Source organism: Xenopus tropicalis, chromosome 3 (assembly GCF_000004195.4).
Source record: "Xenopus tropicalis strain Nigerian chromosome 3, UCB_Xtro_10.0, whole genome shotgun sequence".
NCBI lineage: Eukaryota > Metazoa > Chordata > Amphibia > Anura > Pipidae > Xenopus > Xenopus tropicalis.
In genome coordinates this window covers 142552176-142575604 of record NC_030679.2, presented here as the reverse complement: position 1 = coordinate 142575604, position 23429 = coordinate 142552176, and the positions used below count along the sequence as shown (strand labels likewise).

The 23429-nt window shown below is 45.7% G+C and overlaps 1 protein-coding gene across 2 annotated transcripts; it reads right to left on the bottom strand.

Moving 5' to 3' along the window:
• Positions 1–459: 459 nt before the first annotated feature.
• LOC101732607 (mucin-3B) lies at positions 460–18095 on the bottom strand. 2 transcript variants are annotated; one of them, XM_031899496.1, is made up of 13 exons: positions 17285–18095; positions 14588–15466; positions 13919–14032; positions 12186–12251; positions 11864–11982; positions 11042–11100; positions 10664–10797; positions 10055–10114; positions 4680–4848; positions 2335–2502; positions 1654–1748; positions 1106–1158; positions 460–674 (listed from the first exon to the last, which is right to left on the bottom strand). In XM_031899496.1, exons 1-13 carry the CDS (start codon positions 17337–17339, stop codon positions 672–674), a joined length of 1974 nt encoding a protein of 657 aa, XP_031755356.1. In that variant the 5' UTR covers positions 17340–18095; the 3' UTR covers positions 460–671. The 2 variants fall into 2 exon arrangements, with proteins under 2 accessions (XP_031755356.1, XP_031755355.1); XM_031899495.1 differs by having other exon boundaries at positions 13919–15466.
• Positions 18096–23429: the final 5334 nt, after the last annotated feature.

Genomic DNA, 23429 nt, shown 5'->3' with positions numbered 1-23429 from the left:
GAATAAGGAACAGAGAAATGAAAGGATAAATAATACATTATTATTTATTTCAATACAATTTTTAGCACACACCAAATATATACACATATATACATTTATTATATACAACATCACAGTAGCCATTTGGGGCTGTGTTAAAAGAAGCTACTGTGGGTTCAGTATCTGCTCTCAGTGAATGTATGGTCAGCTGAATTAGATATAATAGTCTGTACAGAAAGATCCCATAATTAGTATAAGTAAATATATTCTGCCCTATAAATATTGATACCTCCCCTGCACTAAGCACAATTCAGCAGGAACAGCCCCCTAAGTTTGCTCATAGCCTGTACAGAGAGATACCATAAACCTATGGCAGCATAGGGATTCCCCTGTACTAAGCACAATTCAGCAGGAACAGCCCCCTAAGTTTGCTCATAGCCTGTACAGAGAGATACCATAAAACTATGGCACATAGGGATTCCCCTGTACTAAGCACAATTCAGCAGGAACAGCCCCCTAAGTTTGCTAATAGCCTGTACAGAGAGATACCGTAGAATAGAATATATACACATGCAGTACAGGTACAGACAATATCTTTCACCAGTAGGTATAGGCTGGACGCTGGACTCTCTTCTAGGTCTTGGCTGTGACCCCCAGGAACAAGGGGCCCCTTACTTTCTGGATTCCGGCATCTACTGGGGTAAAAGAGGGAAAATCAATTGAGGAAAAGAGATAAAGGGGGGGTGTAACATGTTGGCTACAGGGGATACTAACACATGAGTAACCGGGGCCGATTTACTAGCAGTAGTAAGTGGTTTCTTTCTTTTGAAACAGAGACTTGGGAAATAAAGTTGCACCCAGTGGGGGGATCTTCCCTTCATTCAGACTAGAATGTAAGCTGTGTGGGTCAGGCCGGTGCTGTGAGTACCAGTCACTGTACAAGGATTACTGCAGCCATGATTTCTAGGGGCAGTGGGGCTGGGGGGGGGTTCAGAAATTCCCAGCCGGCCTATTCCGAGTCTCACTAAATCATTGTCATCTCTTATCCTCATAACCCTTCATTAATAGACGTCTCCTACCCATCTACCCACTGCCCTCGGCCGTTCCTGCCCGATCCCCCTCTCACCTTCAGTCTGGCATGGCTCGTCCCACTATTGGCCTGGAATATTCCTTCAGGACCTGAGAGTGGGAGAGGAAAGAAAGAGTTAATATCAGTGCCTGTGTGTCCAGATCATTCCTATTCTCTGTATTGTACGTATGGGGGAATAGCCCCCAAGCCCAGGACATGTCCCGCCCCCATATATATTTGATACTGTCTCCTAAGAACCAATGGTTAACCCTATGGAACCCATTCCCTGCCCTGTAGCAGCTGCAATAGAAAATAACTATCAATTCATGAACACTAGGGGGCGATGTTGGGCTTCCACTTACAGTGGTTTGAATATATAGAATCAGATAGCTCGGCAGCACTGGCAAAATGGTGGAAAAGCCATGGAAATCTACCCTTATCACCCTACTCTCTGGTTGCCGGGATCCTCACTGACCCTAGCAACCAGGAGGCAAATCATTTTAAATCCACAATAATATCAGAATTTCTGCAGTTGCTCCATTTAGAAGCAGAGGGCAGGGGGCAGCAATAGGCAGATGCCCAGTGAGATAGGATTCAGTTCTTACCCCACATGCTGTTCATATGGTCTGGGTTCTTGCCCTGGGCGCTCTGCTTTCTGTGTTTCTCCCAACCGAACTCGGATCTGTCGGAGCTTCTCCACCTGCAGAAGGCAAAGGGCATAAGGGACAGAGGGGTAAGAAGAACGGGGCAATAGCATGTATGTAATGGTATGTATGAATGTGCTGGGACAGGCAACGTTGCCCCTGGCTAGATAAACAGAACCGGAGCCCAGTGAGAGAGCAGAACCGGCCCACTACCCCCACACTCAGGGCTCATTGGGCACCATTGCAAGTCCCACTTGGGGTTGGGGGGCAAGAAGGTAAAGACGCCTTAGACCCCAGAATGTGAGTGAGGCCTGACCCCCCTAATGCACTATTGTGGCTGAATGGGATCAACTCCCAGCAACTAGGGGGCACCTTCCCAGGAGAGTCGGGGCAGTTATAGCAGCAAAGGGAGGGGCAACTCCATATTAATGCCCTTGGTATAGGAATGAGATGTTGGGCAGGCAGGGGCCCCTATACATGTGGCCCCATAGTGTAGCTGTACTGTGTGTTAGTGCCGAACACTGGCACCCAGTTTGCAGGGAGACCCAGAGTACCCAGGCCTGATAGGTACAGTGATATAGGGCCCCCCACTGCATATATGTTGGAATTCTCCCCCCCAGTCCCACTCTCACACACACTCACTTATAGAAGAGCGCCGCTTTGTGCCGCTTGTGTAGGAAGATGGAGAGCAGCACAATCACTATGAGCAGCACCGCCAGCCCCACCGTCACTCCGCCGTACACTCCTGCCTTATTGATAGTCATCTGGCACCGCTCCCCTGTGTACCAGAACCGCTCCGACGTGTCACAGCTGGGGGGGGGGGGGGAATGGGACAGTCAGTGGGGCCACACGGAGACTGAGTGGGGAAGCTAAAGTGAGTGAGTAACCAGTCAGTATGGGCGCATCCCTAGTAACCGGTCAGTATGGGCGCATCCCTAGTAACCAGTCAGTATGGGCGCATCCCTAGTAACCGGTCAGTATGGGCGCATCCCTAGTAACCAGTCAGTATGGGAACATCCCTAGTAACCAGTCAGTATGGGCGCATCCCTAGTAACCAGTCATTATGGGAACATCCCTAGTAACCGGTCATTATGGGAACATCCCTAGTAACCAGTCAGTATGGGCGCATCCCTAGTAACCAGTCAGTATGGGCGCATCCCTAGTAACCGGTCATTATGGGAACATCCCTAGTAACCAGTCAGTATGGGCGCATCCCTAGTAACCGGTCATTATGGGAACATCCCTAGTAACCAGTCAGTATGGGCGCATCCCTAGTAACCAGTCAGTATGGGCGCATCCCTAGTAACCAGTTAGTATGGGCGCATCCCTAGTAACCAGTTAGTATGGGCGCATCCCTAGTAACCAGTTAGTATGGGCGCATCCCTAGTAACCAGTCAGTATGGGAACATCCCTAGTAACCGGTCATTATGGGCACATCCCTAGTAACCGGTCATTATGGGCACATCCCTAGTAACCAGTCAGTATGGGCGCATCCGTAGTAACCAGTCAGTATGGGCGCATCCCTAGTAACCAGTCAGTATGGGCACATCCCTAGTAACCGGTCAGTATGGGCGCATCCCTAGTAACCGGTCAGTATGGGCGCATCCCTAGTAACCGGTCAGTATGGGCGCATCCCTAGTAACCAGTCAGTATGGGCGCATCCCTAGTAACCAGTCAGTATGGGCGCATCCCTAGTAACCAGTCAGTATGGGCGCATCCCTAGTAACCAGTCAGTATGGGCACATCCCTAGTAACCGGTCAGTATGGGCGCATCCCTAGTAACCGGTCAGTATGGGCGCATCCGTAGTAACCAGTCAGTATGGCGCATCCTAGTAACCGTCAGTATGGGCGCATCCTAGTAACCGGTCAGTATGGGCGCATCCGTAGTAACCAGTCAGTATGGGCGCATCCGTAGTAACCGGTCAGTATGGGCGCATCCCAAGTAACCAGTCAGTATGGGCGCATCCGTAGTAACCGGTCAGTATGGGCGCATCCGTAGTAACCGGTCAGTATGGGCGCATCCCTAGTAACCGGTCAGTATGGGCGCATCCCTAGTAACCAGTCAGTATGGGCGCATCCCTAGTAACCGGTCAGTATGGGCGCATCCCTAGTAACCGGTCAGTATGGGCGCATCCCTAGTAACCAGTCAGTATGGGCGCATCCCTAGTAACCAGTCAGTATGGGCGCATCCCTAGTAACCGGTCAGTATGGGCGCATCCCTAGTAACCGGTCAGTATGGGCGCATCCCTAGTAACCAGTCAGTATGGGCGCATCCCTAGTAACCAGTCAGTATGGGCGCATCCCTAGTAACCAGTCAGTATGGGTGCATCCCTAGTAACCAGTCAGTATGGGTGCATCCCTAGTAACCAGTCAGTATGGGTGCATCCCTAGTAACCAGTCAGTATGGGTGCATCCCTAGTAACCAGTCAGTATGGGTGCATCCCTAGTAACCAGTCAGTATGGGTGCATCCCTAGTAACCAGTCAGTATGGGTGCATCCCTAGTAACCAGTCAGTATGGGTGCATCCCTAGTAACCAGTCAGTATGGGTGCATCCCTAGTAACCAGTCAGTATGGGTGCATCCCTAGTAACCAGTCAGTATGGGTGCATCCCTAGTAACCAGTCAGTATGGGTGCATCCCTAGTAACCAGTCAGTATGGGTGCATCCCTAGTAACCAGTCAGTATGGGCGCATCCCTAGTAACCGGTCAGTATGGGCGCATCCCTAGTAACCAGTCAGTATGGGCACATCCCTAGTAACCAGTCAGTATGGGTGCATCCCTAGTAACCAGTCAGTATGGGCTGTTTGGGCCCCTGGGTACTTGGAATGCCACGGCCTATTCTGAGTCCCAGTCCGGACCTGGAGGGAATATTAGAAAAGAGGGGGATAGGGATTTGGGGGGACACGGAGGGAAAGGCAGAAGGGGTGAGGGGTACAAGCCCGGGTTACACACCAGGAATGAATAAGAGGGAGAGGAATGGTTCTTACTAGCAGCTGGGGCCACTCTGGCTGACAAAGCACTGTCCCATGATGCATTTCACAGGGTGGGGGCTCTTCGTGCTGCAGGGGGTCACACACAGCAAGGCCTTCTTTGTTGGCAGAGCATAAAAATATTGTTGCATTTCCCTGGGGATGGAGCTCAGCTCCGAGCACAGCCCTGCAAACACACACACACAACATGCTGCTGTCAGCACAATGGCCACCAGATGGCGCTCCTGTCTATTGTCAGATTATTGCTTTGCCCTTGCCTTCAATTAGTCTGTTATCTGCTTTTATGGGATCATATAGTCGACTTTGCTTCCTCCGGGCAGTATTCGTGCAAAAACAAATAGTAACAGAAGTTTTATTTGCTAGTAAAATCAGTATCCGTTCATCCCTTTGTGGTTCTGACTCCTGACACCATGTAGCAGGGCGTTTCTCCTCTCGCTGGCTTCTGCTACATTGTTTCAGGAGTCCCAACCAGCACTGCAAAGAAAGTAAAAGGGCAGAGAGATGCTGCTTTCATTAGCAATTACATTTACAAATAAGCTCCCCGCCCTACAGGGTGAATGGTTTTGTCCATTACAAGACCAGACCTAAACTTGTAGTCACATGGTCTAACTGTATCCAGGGCCAGCAACCCATAGCAACCAATCAGAAAGGAGCTTCCTACTGTGTCTATACAGTTAGAATAAAGAAAGCCCTACAGGGTGAATGGTTTTGTCCATTACAAGACCAGACCTAACTAGGTTTATGTAGTCACAAGGTATCCAGGGCCAGCAACCCATAGCAACCAATCAGAAAGCAGCTTCCTACTGTGTCTATACAGTTAGAATAAAGAAAGCCCTACAGGGTGAATGGTTTTGTCCATTACAAGACCAGACCTAACTAGGTTTATGTAGTCACAAGGTATCCAGGGCCAGCAACCAATCAGAAGGCAGCTTCCTACTGCGGTGTTTCAGTTAGAATAAAGAAAGCACATGGTTACTACAGTTTATTGGCCTGGGGAAAAGTTGCCATTGCATGTTTGGGGGGGGGTTGGGGGTATATACCATTGCTCAGCTCTCAGGGGATGCTGGGAGTTGTAGTTCAGTAAAGGCTGGAGAAATCTGCTGGCATTCCCCTTCCCATTAAGATCAAGACCCTTGTTAATTGAGGCAGGGAGCAGATTACTAAGTAGCTGATTGTGATAAAAGACACCCATAAAGTGCAATCCTTACTTGCCCCAGCTATGGGTATTACCCACGGGTCCTTCCCCATAGAGCAGTCACCTAACATTGCCCCAGCCGGTGTATGAGAGGCTTATAGAAGGGCAGGGGGGGCAGACATAGAGACACTGATGGCAGAAAACTGACCCCCGCCACCTGTCGGAGTTGGCACGGAGGGAGTTTTAGCACCCAGCGGGGATCCTTTGATGTCCCCAGTACAGGGCACCGCACACCTGCCGGGTCGTTAAATTACAGCCATATGGATGGGTTTTTATAATCCCCCCCCCCAGGCTGGAAATAGCACAGCCCTCCAGTCTCCCACAGCACAGGCCTTAGCAATGGGGACGGGGACAGGCAAGTTTCTGGTGGGTTTCACCATGCTCAGCAGTGGGGCTAATAAGATACAGATATTACTGGGCCCCCCAGCAAATTCATTTTCAGGCCCCCCTAGCAGGCCTGAGATCTGGCCTAAGATTGGGCAGGTTTAATTTTCCTGTCTGATCGGGGGCCGCATTGTTGATATGGTCTTTGATCCCTATACCCGCAGTTGTAATTCGATTGTTTGGCCCTAGGGCCACCTTTACAGTAGCCACGCACAGGCCAAATGGGACTTAGGGGCCATAACTGTGGGTGTATGGGGGTCAGCATCCCTTATGGGTAGGGATGGGATCTGGCAGGACAGTATTGGGGTCCCCTGTTCATTCTAAAGGACTCCACACATGCAGTTTGTATGTCTGTGAGGGTCTCCTATGGTTGTTATAGGGTTTCTTATGGTGGATATAGGGTTTATAGGGTTTCCTATGGAGGATATAGGGTTTATAGGGTTTCTTATGGTGGATATAGGGTTTATAGGGTTTCCTATGGTGGTTATAGGGTTTCCTATGGTGGATATAGGGTTTATAGGGTTTCCTATGGGGTTAATAGGGTATCCTATAGTGGTTATAGGGTTTATAGGGTTTCCTATGGTGGTTATAGGGTTTATAGGGTTTCCTATGGTGGATATAGGGTTTATAGGGTTTCCTATGGTGGTTATAGGGTTTATAGGGTTTCCTATGGTGGTTATAGGGTTTATAGGGTTTCCTATGGTGGTTATAGGGTTTATAGGGTTTCCTATGGTGGTTATAGGGTTTCCTATGGTGGTTATAGGGTTTCCTATGGTGGATATAGGGTTTATAGGGTTTCCTATGGTGGTTATAGGGTTTATAGGGTTTCCTATGGTGGATATAGGGAATATAGGGTTTCCTATGGTGGATATAGGGTTTATAGGGTTTCCTATGGTGGTTATAGGGTTTATAGGGTTTCCTATGGTGGATATAGGGAATATAGGGTTTCCTATGGTGGATATAGGGTTTATAGGGTTTCCTATGGTGGATATAGGGAATATAGGGTTTCCTATGGTGGATATAGGGTTTATAGGGTTTCCTATGGGGTTAATAGGGTTTCCTATGGTGGATATAGGGCTTATAGGGTTTCCTATGGTGGATATAGGGTTTATAGGGATTCCTATAGAAGTTATAGGGCTTGTAGGGATTCCTATAGTGGTTATAGGGTTTATAGGGTTTCCTATGGTGGTTATAGGGTTTATAGGGTTTCCTATAGTGGTTATAGGGTTTATAGGGTTTCCTATGGGGTTAATAGGGTATCCTATAGTGGTTATAGGGTTTATAGGGTTTCCTATGGTGGATATAGGGTTTATAGGGTTTCCTATGGTGGATATAGGGTTTATAGGGTTTCCTATGGTGGTTATAGGGTTTATAGGGTTTCCTATGGTGGATATAGGGTTTCCTATGGTGGATATAGGGTTTCCTATAGTGGTTATAGGGTTTATAGGGTTTCCTATGGTGGTTATAGGGTTTATAGGGTTTCCTATGGTGGTTATAGGGTTTATAGGGTTTCCTATAGTGGTTATAGGGTTTATAGGGTTTCCTATGGGGTTAATAGGGTATCCTATAGTGGTTATATGGTTTCCTATGGTGGATATAGGGCTTATAGGGTTTCCTATGGTGGATATAGGGTTTATAGGGATTCCTATAGTGGTTATAGGGCTTGTAGGGATTCCTATGGTGGTTATAGGGTTTCCTATGGTGGTTATAGGGTTTCCTATGGTGGTTATAGGGTTTATAGGGTTTCCTATAGTGGTTATAGGGTTTATAGGGTTTCCTATGAGGTTAATAGGGTATCCTATAGTGGTTATAGGGTTTCCTATGGTGGATATAGGGCTTATAGGGTTTCCTATGGTGGATATAGGGTTTATAGGGATTCCTATAGTGGTTATAGGGCTTGTAGGGATTCCTATAGTGGTTATAGGGTTTATAGGGTTTCCTATGGTGGTTATAGGGTTTATAGGGTTTCCTATGGTGGTTATAGGGTTTATAGGGTTTCCTATGGTGGTTATAGGGTTTATAGGGTTTCCTATGGGGTTAATAGGGTTTATAGGGTTTCCTATGGTGGTTATAGGGTTTATAGGGTTTCCTATGGTGGATATAGGGTTTATAGGGTTTCCTATGGTGGTTATAGGGTTTATAGGGTTTCCTATGGTGGTTATAGGGTTTATAGGGTTTCCTATAGTGGTTATAGGGTTTATAGGGTTTCCTATGGGGTTAATAGGGTATCCTATAGTGGTTATAGGGTTTCCTATGGTGGATATAGGGCTTATAGGGTTTCCTATGGTGGATATAGGGTTTTTAGGGATTCCTATAGTGGTTATAGGGCTTGTAGGGATTCCTATAGTGGTTATAGGGTTTATAGGGTTTCCTATGGTGGTTATAGGGTTTATAGGGTTTCCTATGGTGGTTATAGGGTTTATAGGGTTTCCTATAGTGGTTATAGGGTTTATAGGATTTCCTATGGGGTTAATAGGGTATCCTATAGTGGTTATAGGGTTTATAGGGTTTCCTATGGTGGATATAGGGTTTATAGGGTTTCCTATGGTGGATATAGGGTTTATAGGGTTTCCTATGGTGGTTATAGGGTTTATAGGGTTTCCTATAGTGTTTATAGGGTTTCCTATGGGGTTAATAGGGTATCCTATAGTGGTTATAGGGTTTCCTATAGTGGTTATAGGGTTTATAGGGTTTCCTATGGGGTTAATAGGGTATCCTATAGTGGTTATAGGGTTTCCTATGGTGGATATAGGGCTTATAGGGTTTCCTATGGTGGATATAGGGTTTATAGGGTTTCCTATGGTGTTTATAGGGTTTCCTATGGTGGTTATAGGGTTTATAGGGTTTCCTATGGTGGTTATAGGGTTTATATGGATTCCTATAGTGGTTATAGGGCTTGTAGGGATTCCTATAGTGGTTATAGGGTTTATAGGGTTTCCTATGGTGGTTATAGGGTTTATAGGGTTTCCTATGGTGGTTATAGGGTTTATAGGGTTTCCTATGGTGGTTATAGGGTTTCCTATGGGGTTAATAGGGTTTATAGGGTTTCCTATGGTGGTTATAGGGTTTATAGGGTTTCCTATGGTGGATATAGGGTTTATAGGGTTTCCTATGGTGTTTATAGGGTTTCCTATGGTGGTTATAGGGTTTATAGGGTTTCCTATAGTGGTTATAGGGTTTATAGGGTTTCCTATGGGGTTAATAGGGTATCCTATAGTGGTTATAGGGTTTCCTATGGTGGATATAGGGCTTATAGGGTTTCCTATGGTGGATATAGGGTTTATAGGGATTCCTATGGTGGATATAGGGTTTATAGGGATTCCTATGGTGGATATAGGGTGTATAGGGTTTCCTATGGTGGTTATAGGGTTTCCTGTGGTGGATATAGGGTTTATAGGGTTTCCTATGGTGGATATAGGGTGTATAGGGTTTCCTGTGGTGGATATAGGGTGTATAGGGTTTCCTATGGTGGTTATAGGGTTTATAGGGTTTCCTATGGTGGACCATAGGACACAACCATAGGAGACCCTCACAGACATACAAACTGCGTGTGTGGAGTGCTTTAGAATGAACAGGGGACCCCAATACTGTCCTGCCAGATCCCATCCCTACCCATAAGGGATGCTGACCCCCATACACCTTTGTGTGGCTACTGTATAGGTGGCCCTAGGGCCAAACAGTCGAATTACAACTGCTGTTTTATAGGCACCATCGGCTCAAAGACCGGGAATGGGGGGGTGGCGGCTTGCCTTGGGGCCCTCCACTGTTTCTGCCCCTTTATAGGAGAACTTACCTGATTCATCGAGCTTTTGTTGGCACACAGCGGTGTCTCCGGCACTGAAGCACAGGGGATCTGGGAAAGACACATGCGCCGGCATTAGTGACTCGGATCTGATTTCTGACCAGTGAGCTTGCAATTCAACTTGAACAATTAAGGGGACGGTGGGTAAGAAACTTAAAGGGGACTGTGAAAAACAATATTGTAAAATTTCTCCAAAACCCCACTAGCCCCGCCCATCTGTTCCACTTCCTGCTGCCTCCTTTCCCAGGCTGTGCAGGGGGCGGCGGCACTGTAGGATAATCAGCAGCTAGGCTGACCTGAAAGGGAACTGAAGCCTGTCTGTGCTTGTGTGACTGCAGGGCTGTGATTGGCTACTCCCCCTCCTATTGTGCTTCTGGCAGGGACTGTTAGGACACGCCCACCCTTCATTAAAACCCAGACAGGGACCTGAGAGGATCTATAGGGAGCCCCAATAAAGGGGCCATTGTTACAGATAGGGTTAATGTTTAGCCCAAAGGGAAACCAGCACCGGATATTATTTATATATTTATATATACACAGGGTTAGGGTTTTTTTCCCATTTATCCTATATATCTCCATTAATAAACACCAAAAACAAACCATTTTCCAGAGAAGTGCAGCTCATCGCATTCAAGGTGGCGTTGATAAGCGCGCAGGACTGGTTATATTCCTGCATCATGGTTTCGAATTTGACTTCTGCGAGGACGTCGTGTTCCACAATGACACTCCCGTTCCTAAATGAGAAAACCAGGGGGACTTTATGGGGGGGACACGCCTTCGAAGTATACCTAGACCTGAGGAACACCTGTGCGTCCAATGACTGCAAAGCGATTTGTTGCCCACTGAGCTGGCAATCACTTGAGCCGCAAAAAGCCCTGAATCTCACTGTGCCCCATTGCCCTTACTGCCCAGCCAATCAGAACCAAGAAAGGAGGAAACTGGGAGAAGCTCCAATAGAGAAATAGGAGAAGTTCTCACTTGATAGATCTGATCCGTATCCCTTTGTAGTTTGGAATATTCTTGTACAACTCTTCCATCTGTGAAGGGGAGAACAATAATGAATTGACGGATTATAAATATTATTTCTATGTCGATATGGAGGAAGTTGGACCAACATAAAACCATTTCTGACATCACTGATGTGTATGATGTAATAAGCCCCATCCCTTTGGCTTTGATGTAATTCACTCATTGCCATATACAGGTCAGACTGGGTGGTGGATCACTGGGAAAAGACCCAATGGGCCCGGCCAACCCAGGCCCACTCCTCACTCTTTGGGTGCTGCACCTCCAATCAGAGCCAAAAGTGGCAATGGTGGCAGTTTAGAGGCTGGCAGAGGGTTTGAAAACTGGAGGGAAGAGTTCATGATTGGGATTGGAGGCCCTTCTTTGGGTGCTACACCCCCACCTCCAATCAGAGCCAAAAATGGCAATGGTGGCAGTTTAGAGGCTGGAAGAGAGTTTGAAGAGTGGAGGGAAGAGTTCATGATTGGGGTTGGAGGCCCCTCTTTGGGTGCTACACCCCCACCTCCAATCAGAGCCAAAAGTGGCAATGGGGGCAGTTTAGAGGCTGGCAGAGGGTTGAAAGAGTAGAGGGAAGAGTTCATGACTGGGGTTGGGGGCCCCTGTTTGGGTGCTACACCCCCACCTCCAATCAGAGCCAAAAGTGGCAATGGTGGCAGTTGAGAGGCTGGCAGACAGTTTGAAGAGTGGAGAGAAGAGTTCATGACTAGGGTTGCGGGCCCCAGACACCCCAGTCTGACACTGGACATATATATATATATAGGGATCGGGACTTACCTGTTGGTTGAACCTCCTCTCGAATGATCGATAGGCCTCAGATAAATTGTTGCTCAGCTCCGGAGAAAACTGCTGGTTCGTCAAGCGGACACTGACCCCCATCTTAATGATAACCCTCTCTGCAAAAAGAGACACCGTTGGGTAAAGATGGGGGCAATGCGGGCATGGGCACTGTACCCATCTCAGACAGAATAACATTGGCTTGTTGGGTCACAGGGCTCCCACACTTCATTTTGGCCAATGCCGTAATGAGGCTGAAATGATGGGGGGAACTGATGCACCGGGTGTACGTGCTCCTCCCTTCTTTCTTTTCTCTACTTACCTGTCATGATCTCGTTTTGAATAAACTGGCACTTTTGTCCGTACATATTCACAGGGCACAGTCCTGCTGCAAATAAACCCAGAAGTCATTGTTACTAATGGACCCCCAGAATGAATACGTAACCAACAGATTTATATCATATTAAGTGGCCTATTAAAGAGTCTCGCCAAGCTGGAATATATATATCAGTAAATATTGCCCTTTTACATCCTTTCCCTTGAGCCGCCATTTTGTGATGGGCTGTGTGCTCCCTCAGAGATCAGCTGACAGGAAGTGATGCAGCTCTAACCGTAACAGGAAGTAGTGTGGGAGCAAACGGCAGAACTCTGCCCATTCATTGGCTGATGGGGCCTAGCATGTATGTGTGCCTTGGCTTGTTTGTGTGCACTGTGACTCCTATGATCCCAGGGGGCGGCCCTTAGTACCTAAAATGGCAGTTTCTATTTAGGATTACCCAATGGCACAAACTACTAAAACAGTATATTTTTATGAAAATGCTTTATTTAGATGAAGCAGGGTAGAGATGGCCTTTGCAGTTTTGCTCCCATTTGTGCTCTCAAACTCTACTCCAATGGCCCCTACTGAAGTTATCTAAATAACAAAGAATATCAGAACAGACTTCAAGACTAAAGGTTCCCATACACCATAAGATCCGCTCCTTTGGCGATGTCGCCAAGCGAGTGGATCTTCTCCCAATATCCCCCACCTACGGGTGGGCAATATCAGGAGAATCTACGCTAATTTGCTTGGTTGGCCCTGGGGCCAAACAATCGAATTATAACGACGGGTATAGGACAATTCAGTCCGGGGACCACATCAGCTCGTTGATGCGGTCCCCGGACTGAATTGTCCTATTGATCCGACTAGATTTTCTAACCTGCCCAATCAAGATCTGGCCAATTTCAGACCAGATATCGGTCGGGCAGGCCCGTTGGTAGTGCCCATACACGGGCCGATTAGCTGCCGAATCAGTCCAAGGGACCCATATCGGCAGCTACTATTGGCCCGTGTATGGGGACCTTTACTAACATGTACAGTAGAGGAAAAGAGAGAGACAGGGTAACATGGAGATTGTAAGCTCTTTTGGGCAGGGCTCACTTCACCTCCTGTATCGGTTATTGATTGCTTTATATGTTACTCTGTATGTCCAATGTATGTAACCCACTTATTGTACAGCGCTGCGGGATATGTTGGCGCTTTATAAATAAATGTTAATAATAATAATAATAATGGAAAAATATATCAAGGGATATTTGATAGTTCAGCAGGGAAACATGGCTACCACTAGGGGGCAGAAAACAAAAAAGGAGCACAAGGAAGCTTTTCTTACCCTAGAAGGTGATAGATACAGGAAATACATTTAGGTATGCAGGCAATAGATTGGGCTAGCAAATATAAATACCAGAATTAGGCAGTGTGGATGGACTACTGATCCATAATATTATGGCAACACTCATTACAAGAGCCCGATTTTGTCTACCAATTGGGTCTGGGGAAAGATCTCACCTGATGAGCCCATTTCCTTGATTGAGGCTAGCTTTAGAACCCTCTCACTCCATTGTTTGGGAGTCAAGTTATATCCCTACAGAAGTTGATTTCCCCAATTTCCTGTCTATACCCCAACTCCTACTAGGAAGGCACAGTTCTTGGGGTGGGGCAGTGCACAGCATTTATAATACTTCAATCTGAACACAGGGGTATCATAGTATAAAGCTGCTTTGTGCAGTCATTACCTTCAGAAGTCACAGCTTCAGTTGTTAAAGGTTTATCTGTAGTTGTTGTCCCTGTTGTAACCTTAGTGGTGGTAGCTTCAGTCGTTTTATCTGAGGGTGCCTGAGTGTTGTCTCCTGTAATAATAGTAATTCTAGTTGATGAAGCACTGTCTGTAGTTGTAACATCGGTGGAAGTAACATTACCTACACTTGTTGTGTCTCTTGTAGTAGCTTCAGTTGTTTTATCTGTGGTTGTCTGAGTGTTGTCAACTGTAGTAATTGTAATTGTTGAGAAACTGTCTGTAGGTGTTGTCCCTGTTGTAACATCGGTGGAAGTAACACCACCTCCAGTTGTTGTTGTGTCTCTTGTAGTAGCTTCAGTTGTTTTATCTGTGGTTGTGTGAGTGTTGTCAACTGTAGTAATTGTAATTGATGAGGAACTGTCTGTAGCTGTTGTCCCTGTTGTAATGTTGGTGGTGGAATTAACACCCCCTCCACTTGCTGTTGTTGTGTTTCTTGTAGTAGCTTCAGGTGTTTTGTTTGTGGTTGTCTGAGTGTTGTCAACTGTAGTAATTGTAATTGTTGAGAAACTGCCTGTAGGTGTTGTCCCTGTTGTAATGTTGGTGGTGGAATTTACACTACCTCTACTTGCTGTTGTTGTGTCTCTTGTAGTAACTTCAGTTGTTTTACCTGTGGTTGTCTGAGTGTTGTCAACTGTAGTAGTTGTAATTGATGAGGAACTGTCTGTAGGTGTTGTCCCTGTTGTAATGTTGGTGGTGGAATTTACACTACCTCTACTTGCTGTTGTTGTGTCTCTTGTAGTAACTTCAGTTGTTTTACCTGTGGTTGTCTGAGTGTTGTCAACTGTAGTAGTTGTAATTGATGAGGAACTGTCTGTAGGTGTTGTCCCTGTTGTAACGTTGGTGGTGGTAATATCACCTCCACTTGTTGTCGTGTCTATTGTAGTAGCTTCAGTTGTTTTATCTGTGGTTGTCTGAGTGTTGTCAACTGTAGTAATTGTAGTTGATGAGGAACTGTCTGTAGCTGTTGTCCCTGTTGTAACGTTGGTGGTGGTAACATCACCTCCACTTGTTGTCGTGTCTCTTGTAGTAGCTTCAGTTGCTTTATTTGAGGTTGTTTGAGTGTTCTCTGTTGTACTTATAATTCCATCTGTAGTTGTTGCCCCAGTTGTGAAGTCCGTCACGTTGAATTCCGTTGATGGGTTCATGGTAGTTGTGTCTGCAGTTGTTTGCCCTGTAACTGTCACGTGGCTTGTACTTGAGGTCTCTGATGGACTGGTGATCGTTGTTGCTGTTTCACCTGTTGTACTAGTAGCATTTGTGTTGGGCTGTTCCGTTGTTGTATCTACGGTAGGAATAACAGTTGTTGTTGTTATGTTATGTGTTGCATTTGTTGTGAGAGTGCCTGTCAGATGAGTTGTAGACGTCCATATGGAAGTTGTGCTGGCTGAGGTGGGCTCCTGTGTTGATGTTGTACAGTCTGGAAGTATTAACTCACACTCAAACACGTCTTCCTGTTCTGTTGTGTAGCTGTACCGAGGGGTAGAGTCTGTAATGACAATAACACAGTTAGTACTGTATCTCCATGTCATGGGTATAAGTAAATATACAGAGTTCTACAGCCTACACTTGGTATATTGTTGAGGTTTGTTAGGAACTCAACCCCTTGGATGTTGTGCTCAGTGCCCCCAAACCAGGGAGTTATTTTTGAATAGTAGTAGTTTTGGTTGAATAAAAACGAGATTTCCTACCAAATAAAGCCCCCTGTAAGCTGATAGGGTGCATAGAGGCTCCTAATAGCCAATCTTAGCCCTTATTTGGCTCCTCCATGAACTTTTATGGTGCTTGTGTTGCTCTCCAACCCCTTGGATGTTGCTCTCAGTTCCCCCAAACCAGGGAGTTATTTTTGAATAGTAGTAGTTTTGGTTGAATAAAAACAAGATTTCCTACCAAATAAAGCCCCCTGTAAGCTGATAGGGTGCATAGAGGCCCCTAATAGCCAATCACAGCCCTTATTTGGCTCCTCCATGAACTGTTATGGTGCTTGTGTTGCTCCCAAAGTCTTTTTACATTTGACTGTGGCTCACGAGTAAGAAAGGTTGGGGATCCCTGCCATACAAGATAACCTTCGTACCCTGATCAGATGACTATAAAAATGTAAAAATTAGGCTGAATCCTGAATACAACAAAGATCATCTCGGTGCAGTTGTGGGTTTGCTGCATCCGGACTAATATCTACTGTATGTTTTCAACTTCTGTGGAAGATGTCATCTTGAAGAACATTTTGAAGACATCAAATAGAATAAGATTTCTAAGAACAATTTGTATCCAAGATGGAAGTTCTCTCAAGATCTCATTCATTGCTTGGACAACTGGGCAAATGGAGATAGGAAAACACGGGTGATCACCATTCTTGGGGATCTAATATAAGGAACAGCCATTTTTGAAACCATGGGAGGTTTGCGTAGACTTCTGCAGAGAAGGTTTTTGAAATGGTATTGTGCTAAAGGAAATGTCCCAAGGGAGTTAGGATAGTGAGCAGCTCTTGCTTGTGATTCGCTCCATAATAACTCAACTAGGCTATCCAAGGCTATTGTGATACTAATATCTACAGTTAGTACTAGTGGTTGTATATATAGTTTATGTATGTGAGTGTATAGATTGGTAGGTGTGGGTTGTGGGTGCTGGGTTTACTTGGAAGGGTTGAACTTGATGGACTCTGATCTTTTTTCAGCCCTATGTAACTATGTAACTATGTAACCATAAGACAAAGCGAAAGCCTCAGGCAGGCTTGGCCCATAAAATGCAAGCAGGAGGTCTAGGAATTCCCCCAGATGCCCAAACGTATGGCAATACTCAATAAACCTGCAACCATAAGACAAGAGAATGACAAAATGGGTTCCAAGAGAGGATTTGGACAGTGGTGTTTCAGTGGATCAAGATTTTGCCAAGGCTTCTGATACTGTGCTACCTGTGCTCTAATTGGACTCTACAGCCCAGCTGGCATAAAAAAGAAAGGGATCCCAGCCAACCAAAGCTCCATGATCTGCACTTAACCTGCTGAAAATACACCAAACACCTCCCACATGTTCTTACCGGAGCAGAGCCAACTGTCACCCCATATAAGGTCATATGATAATAACCGTCATATAAAATATCACATGCCACTTTACACAAGAGATAAAGAATGAATTGCACATTGCCGGGTTGGTCTGTGTGACTCTAGAGCTGCTTTGCTCAGCAGAATGTACAGTGCAGCGGTGACTGTGCCCCTCGTTAACATCTTTGCCCAGACAATTGGTAGGGTAGGCTACCGCTGTGGCTGAAATGGATATTACCCCACTGTGCTGAGAAATCGTGCACTTACCTGCCAGGGAACCAGAGATAGACATCAGCATTAAGGTGCATCGTAGAATCTCCATCCTTCAGGTATATGGTACCACCTGTCCACACTTCCAGCGACCTTCTGCTTTGCTCCTGTGCTCTCAGCTCTGCCAAATGTTCTACTTGTCCAGGCACCAAGCTCCCCTTGTGCTCTCAGTTCTGCCAAATGTTCTACTTGCCAAGGCACCAAGCTCCCCTTGTGCTCTCAGCTCTGCCAAATGTTCTACTTGCCCAGGCACCAAGCTCCCCTTGTGTTTTCAGCTCTGCCAAATGTTCTACTTGCCCAGGCAACAAGCTCCCCTTGTGTGCTCAGCTCTACCAAATGTTCTACATGCCTAGGCACCAAGCTCCCCTTGTGTTCTCGGCTCTACCAAATGTTCTACTTGCCCAGGCACCAAGCTCCCCTTGTGTTCTCAGCTCTGCCAAATGTTCTACTTGCCCAGGCAACAAGCTCCCCTTGTGTTCTCAGCTCTGCCAAATGTTCTACTTGCCCAGGCACCAAGCTCCCCTTGTGTTCTCAGCTCTGCCAAATGTTCTACTTGCCCAGGCACCAAGCTCCCCTTGTGCTCTCAGCTCTGCCAAATGTTCTACTTGCCCAGGCACTAAGTTTTCCTTGTGTTCTCAGCTCTACCAAATGCTCTACTTGCCCAGGCACCAAGCTCCCCTTGTGTTCTCAGTTGCACCCAATATTCTTGGTGCCCAAGAGCCAATCCTATTCTATGATCTCTTACTAATGAAATCTTTCTATTTTCCTAGAACTCACAATCTCTCCCTCTCCTAGTAAATCTCTCTGATTCTCAGCTGAAGTCTGGCCAGATTCTGCCCCTTCTACCTTTATTTAGGCATCACAGCGAGGGAGGAGCTACCATTCAGCAGGTTACATGGAGACCTTTGCATTGAAGGTGGGTTCAAACTAGAAATGCTTTTTATTGTTCAATACACAACATGAGTGTTCTTTCCGAGACAAAGTTTATAGCGACACAAACAGAGGAACGTGAGGGCTATAAAAAGCAGAAGATCCCCATTATATGCAGAATAGGAGATTCCCTTCTGTATCTATATATTCCCTAGCATGGTTATAACTATGGGATCCCCCACGCCGCCTATGGTCTCTTTATTAAGAACTAGGATATTGGGTTCAGTTCAAGTCTAGGTATTATTTATATGCACTTTGGTACATTTTCCAGGCTAGTGCATGGGCTAAAGAGTATAGTGAGATCTTCCCCACCATGCTTTGCACAAAATGTCTGTTCTACATTAATAACCAATGGGCATAGTGCAACAAAAACATTTTTTCCCATAATGCAGCCTTACAGGGTCATTACACCATCAGAAAATCTTGTATTTGACATAAGGTACAAATTCTATCCATATCGGTGCAATTCTCACTCCATTTGCCCCATTGCCATATCATGGGCATTTGGTTACTATGAAACTATGGTCGATATGAAAGAGATGGTAACACAAAGCCACAAACAAATGTGGCAGTATCAAATAAAGTTGAACACAAACAATTATTTTGTGATGATTTATCACAAAATGTTTCTGTTTTTGTCCCACAAAATAAATTTTGTGTTCCCAGGATTATTTTATGTTGAAAAAGTTTATTTTATGAGTACAATATTGTTTTTGTATTCATGTGATTTTTTTGTTGCACTGTCAAAACCTATTGTACGGGCTACAAAATTATTTCAGCAGTCACAGAATTCATTTTGTGTTTGACAAATTTCATTTGCACTTTTATTGGCAAAAGAAATTATTTTATGGGCTCAAAATACAATTTCTATAAAATGTGTTGTGTATGTTGCTAACCACCCATCTCATAAAGGTAACTTAATAGGTTTTAATGGTAATTTTTTTTTTATATTGTTTAATGCACACCTCTTGCCTCCATACTTTGCAAGTATGTATGTAAGTATGTATGATTGTAAGCTCTTGTGGGCAAGACACTCTCTGACACTCTCTGAAGCTCTGTGTAACTTGAAGATGAAGATGAGAGGCATCAATTCAACTGAGGCTGATGAACCACAGGAGATGTCGGTGCCACAATATGGTCGGGGCCATTGTGGAATGTGTGGAGTTCCGAAGAATGGATAAGTGGAGTCCAGTCAGGGGGGTGTTACTATATGGGAGGCTATTGTGGAGCTTGGTTGTGTGCCTGTGTGGATAGAGAGGCATCTCCAGTGTTGTGGCATGTTTGTAGGTATGTGTTTTGTTGGCCTATTTGCATTATGATTGGCCAGTGGATGGGTTGGAAGTACAGTATGTACATTTTGAAGAGGGTAGTTTTCATTAAAAAAAAAAAAGTCCCGTTCAAGCAAAGAGGTTCTTATTGAGAAGACTCCATGGCATGGTATTTTCTCTTTTTTATAATTAACCCCACTTTGAGGTCCATCGTTGGGTTAGCACCCTATAACTCACTGCAAACTTACAAATATATGGAAACTTTGCTTTATCAGCCAGTTATACTTCCAAGGATATCGAGGGCAGCCAATAATCATTCACCCCAAATCTCACCTTGAACCAAACCTAGAGTACCTAGGATGCAAACAGGCCCTCACGTCTCACCTTCATTGGTATTCAGACTGGGCTTCCAAGCCATTACCACCAAATTCCCCTTGTGCTCTCAGCTCTACCAAATGTTCTACTTGCCCAGGCACCAAATTGCCCTTGTGTTCTCAACTCTACCAAATGTTCTACTTGCCCAGGCACCAAACTCCCCTTGTGTTCTCAGCTCTACCAAATGTTCTACTTGCCCAGGCACCAAGCTCCCCTTGTGTTCTTAGCTCTACCAAATGTTCTACTTGCCCAGGAACCAAGCTCCCCTTGTGTTCTCAGCTCTACCAAATGTTCTACTTGCCCAGGAACCAAGCTCCCCTTTTGTTCTCAGTTCTACCAAATGTTCTACTTGCCCAGGCACCAAGCTCCCCTTGTGCTCTCAGCTCTACCAAATGTTCTACTTGCCCAGGCACCAACCTCCTCTTGTGTTCTCAGCGTTACCAAATGTTCTACTTGCCCAGGCACCAAGCTCCCCTTGTGTTCTCAGCTCTGCCAGATGTTCTACTTGCCCAGACACCAAGCTCCCCTTGTGCTCTCAGCTCTACCAACTGTTCTACTTGCCCAGGCACCAAGCTCCCCTTGTGTTCTCAGCTCTGCCAAATGTTCTACTTGCCCAGGCACCAAGCTCCCCTTGTGTTCTCAGCTCTGCCAAATGTTCTACTTGCCCAGGCACCAAGCTCCCCTTGTGTTCTCAGCTCTGCCAAATGTTCTACTTGCCCAGGCCCCAAGCTCCCCTTGTGTTCTCAGCTCTGCCAAATGTTCTACTTGCCCAGGCACCAAGCTCCCCTTGTGCTCTCAGCTCTACCAAATGTTCTACTTGCCAAGGCACCAAGCTCCCCTTGTGTTCTCAGTTCTACCTAATGTTCTACTTGCCCAGGCACCAAGCTCCCCTTGTGTTCTCAGTTCTACCTAATGTTCTACTTGCCCAGGCACCAAGCTCCCCTTTTGTTCTCAGCTCTGCCAAATGTTCTACTTGCCCAGGCACCAAGCTCCCCTTGTGTTCTCAGTTCTACCTAATGTTCTACTTGCCCAGGCACCAAGCTCCCCTTGTGTTCTCAGCTCTGCCAAATGTTCTACTTGCCCAGGCACCAAGCTCCCCTTGTGTTCTCAGTTCTACCTAATGTTCTACTTGCCCAGGCACCAAGCTCCCCTTGTGTTCTCAGCTCTGCCAAATGTTCTACTTGCCCAGGCACCAAGCTCCCCTTGTGTTCTCAGCTCTGCCAAATGTTCTACTTGCCCAGGCCCCAAGCTCCCCTTGTGTTCTCAGCTCTGCCAAATGTTCTACTTGCCCAGGCCCCAAGCTCCCCTTGTGTTCTCAGCTCTGCCAAATGTTCTACTTGCCCAGGCACCAAGCTCCCCTTGTGCTCTCAGCTCTACCAAATGTTCTACTTGCCAAGGCACCAAGCTCCCCTTGTGTTCTCGGTTCTACCTAATGTTCTACTTGCCCAGGCACCAAGCTCCCCTTGTGTTCTCAGTTCTACCTAATGTTCTACTTGCCCAGGGAACCAAGCTCCCCTTGTGTTCTCAGTTCTACCTAATGTTCTACTTGCCCAGGCACCAAGCTCCCCTTTTGTTCTCAGTTATACCAAATGTTCTACTTGCCCAGGCACCAAGCTCCCCTTGAGCTCTCAGCTCTACCAAATGTTCTACTTGCCCAGGCACCAACCTCCTCTTGTGTTCTCAGCTCTACCAAATGTTCTACTTGCCCAGGCACCAAGCTCCCCTTTTGTTCTCAGTTCTACCAAATGTTCTACTTGCCCAGGCACCAAGCTCCCCTTGTGCTCTCAGCTTTACCAAATGTTCTTCTTGTCCAGGTACCAAGCTCCCCTTGTGTTCTCAGCTTTACCAAATGTTCTACTTGCCCAGGGAACCAAGCTCCCCTTGTGTTCTCAGTTCTACCTAATGTTCTACCTGCCCAGGCACCAAGCTCCCCTTGTGTTCTCAGTTCTACCTAATGTTCTACCTGCCCAGGCACCAAGCTTCCCTTGTGTTCTCAGTTGGCCCCAATATTCTCAGTGCCAAAAGTCAATAACTTGTCCTATTCTATGATCTCTTGTTGATGAAATATTTCTATTTTCCTGGAACTCACAATCTCCTTTGACACTTTTACTTTTCCTAGTAAATCTCTGATTCACAGCTGAAGCCTGGCCAGATTCGGCAGTAAAGGTGGGTTTAAACAAGAAATGCTTTTTTATTGTCCAAGACAAAAATACACACTTGCACGACACACGAGTCCTGTCTCCGAGCAACGTTTATAGTGGCACATACAGAGCAACGCGAGGGCTATAAAAGCAGAATAGGAGATTCCCTATAGGAGGGCTTCCATATATAAACATGTGACGACCATTCTCTAGAGCGCTTACACCAATGGAAACCCCAAGCCGTCTGGGTACGATCTACGTGCACTTTGGCACATTTTGCCTGAGCAAAACAAGTTTGGGTTTCCATTCACAGAGCAAAATATACACCAGTAGGTGAATGGGCAGTGTGTGCGCTTGTAAGCGCCAATGGCGAAACGACTAAAGGGGATAGTGAAACCTTCCCTATAAAGCGTATGTGCAAATTGTTTCCTCATACGGTTGTTTTGCACTTGTTTTCCCAATTGGTTTATTCTCAATTGGTGATTATGCCATAGTCAAAACCTCTTTAGGACAATCACACTGCAAGAAAAACATCGCAATTATGTTTAATTACGGTAAATACACCAATCTTGTCCAGCTTTATAAATATAAACAGGGGGCAGGGCTAATATGCTCTCTGGCAATTAATTCTGCGCTGCGGCGCCTTAATAAATCAGCCCCACTGTGTCAAGTGTTTCCCTAAGGGGGAACGGATCTGGGATCCGTTATCTGGAAACCCATTATCCAGAAAGTTCCGTAGTTCCAAAATAGCTTTAATAGCTTTAATTTTTCAAAACTGATTCCATTTTCTCTGTAATAATAAAACAGTACCTGTACTTGATCCCAACTAAGATATAATTACCCCTTATTGGGGCAGAACAGCCCTATTGGGTTTATTTAATGGTTAAATGATTCCCTTTTCTCTGTAATAATAAAACAGTACCTGTACTTGATCCCAACTAAGATATAATTACCCCTTATTGGGGCAGAACAGCCCTATTGGGTTTATTTAATGGTTAAATGATCCCCTTTTCTCTGTAATAATAAAACAGTACCTGTACTTGATCCCAACTAAGATATAATTACCCCTTATTGGGGGCAGAACAGCCCTATTGGGTTTATTTCATGGTTAAATGATTCCCTTTTCTCTGTAATAATAAAACAGTACCTGTACTTGATCCCAACTAAGATATAATTACCCCTTATTGGGGGCAGAACAGCCCTATTGGGTTTATTTCATGGTTAAATGATTCCCTTTTCTCTGTAATAATAAAACAGTACCTGTACTTGATCCCAACTAAGATATAATTACCCCTTATTGGGGGCAGAACAGCCCTATTGGGTTTATTTAATGGTTTAATGATCCCCTTTTCTCTGTAATAATAAAACAGTACCTGTACTTGATCCCAACTAAGATATAATTACCCCTTATTGGGGCAGAACAGCCCT

Coding starts and splice junctions, on each gene's coding strand:
- LOC101732607 (XM_031899495.1), bottom strand. CDS start 17,339: ATGGAGATTCTACGATGCACCTTAATGCTGATGTCTATCTCTGGTTCC. Junction 10,798..11,041: donor ATACGGATCAGATCTATCAA/GTGAGAACTTCT, acceptor TTTCTCATTTAG/GAACGGGAGTGTCATTGTGG. Junction 1,749..2,334: donor AAAGCGGCGCTCTTCTATAA/GTGAGTGTGTGT, acceptor TGCCTTCTGCAG/GTGGAGAAGCTCCGACAGAT.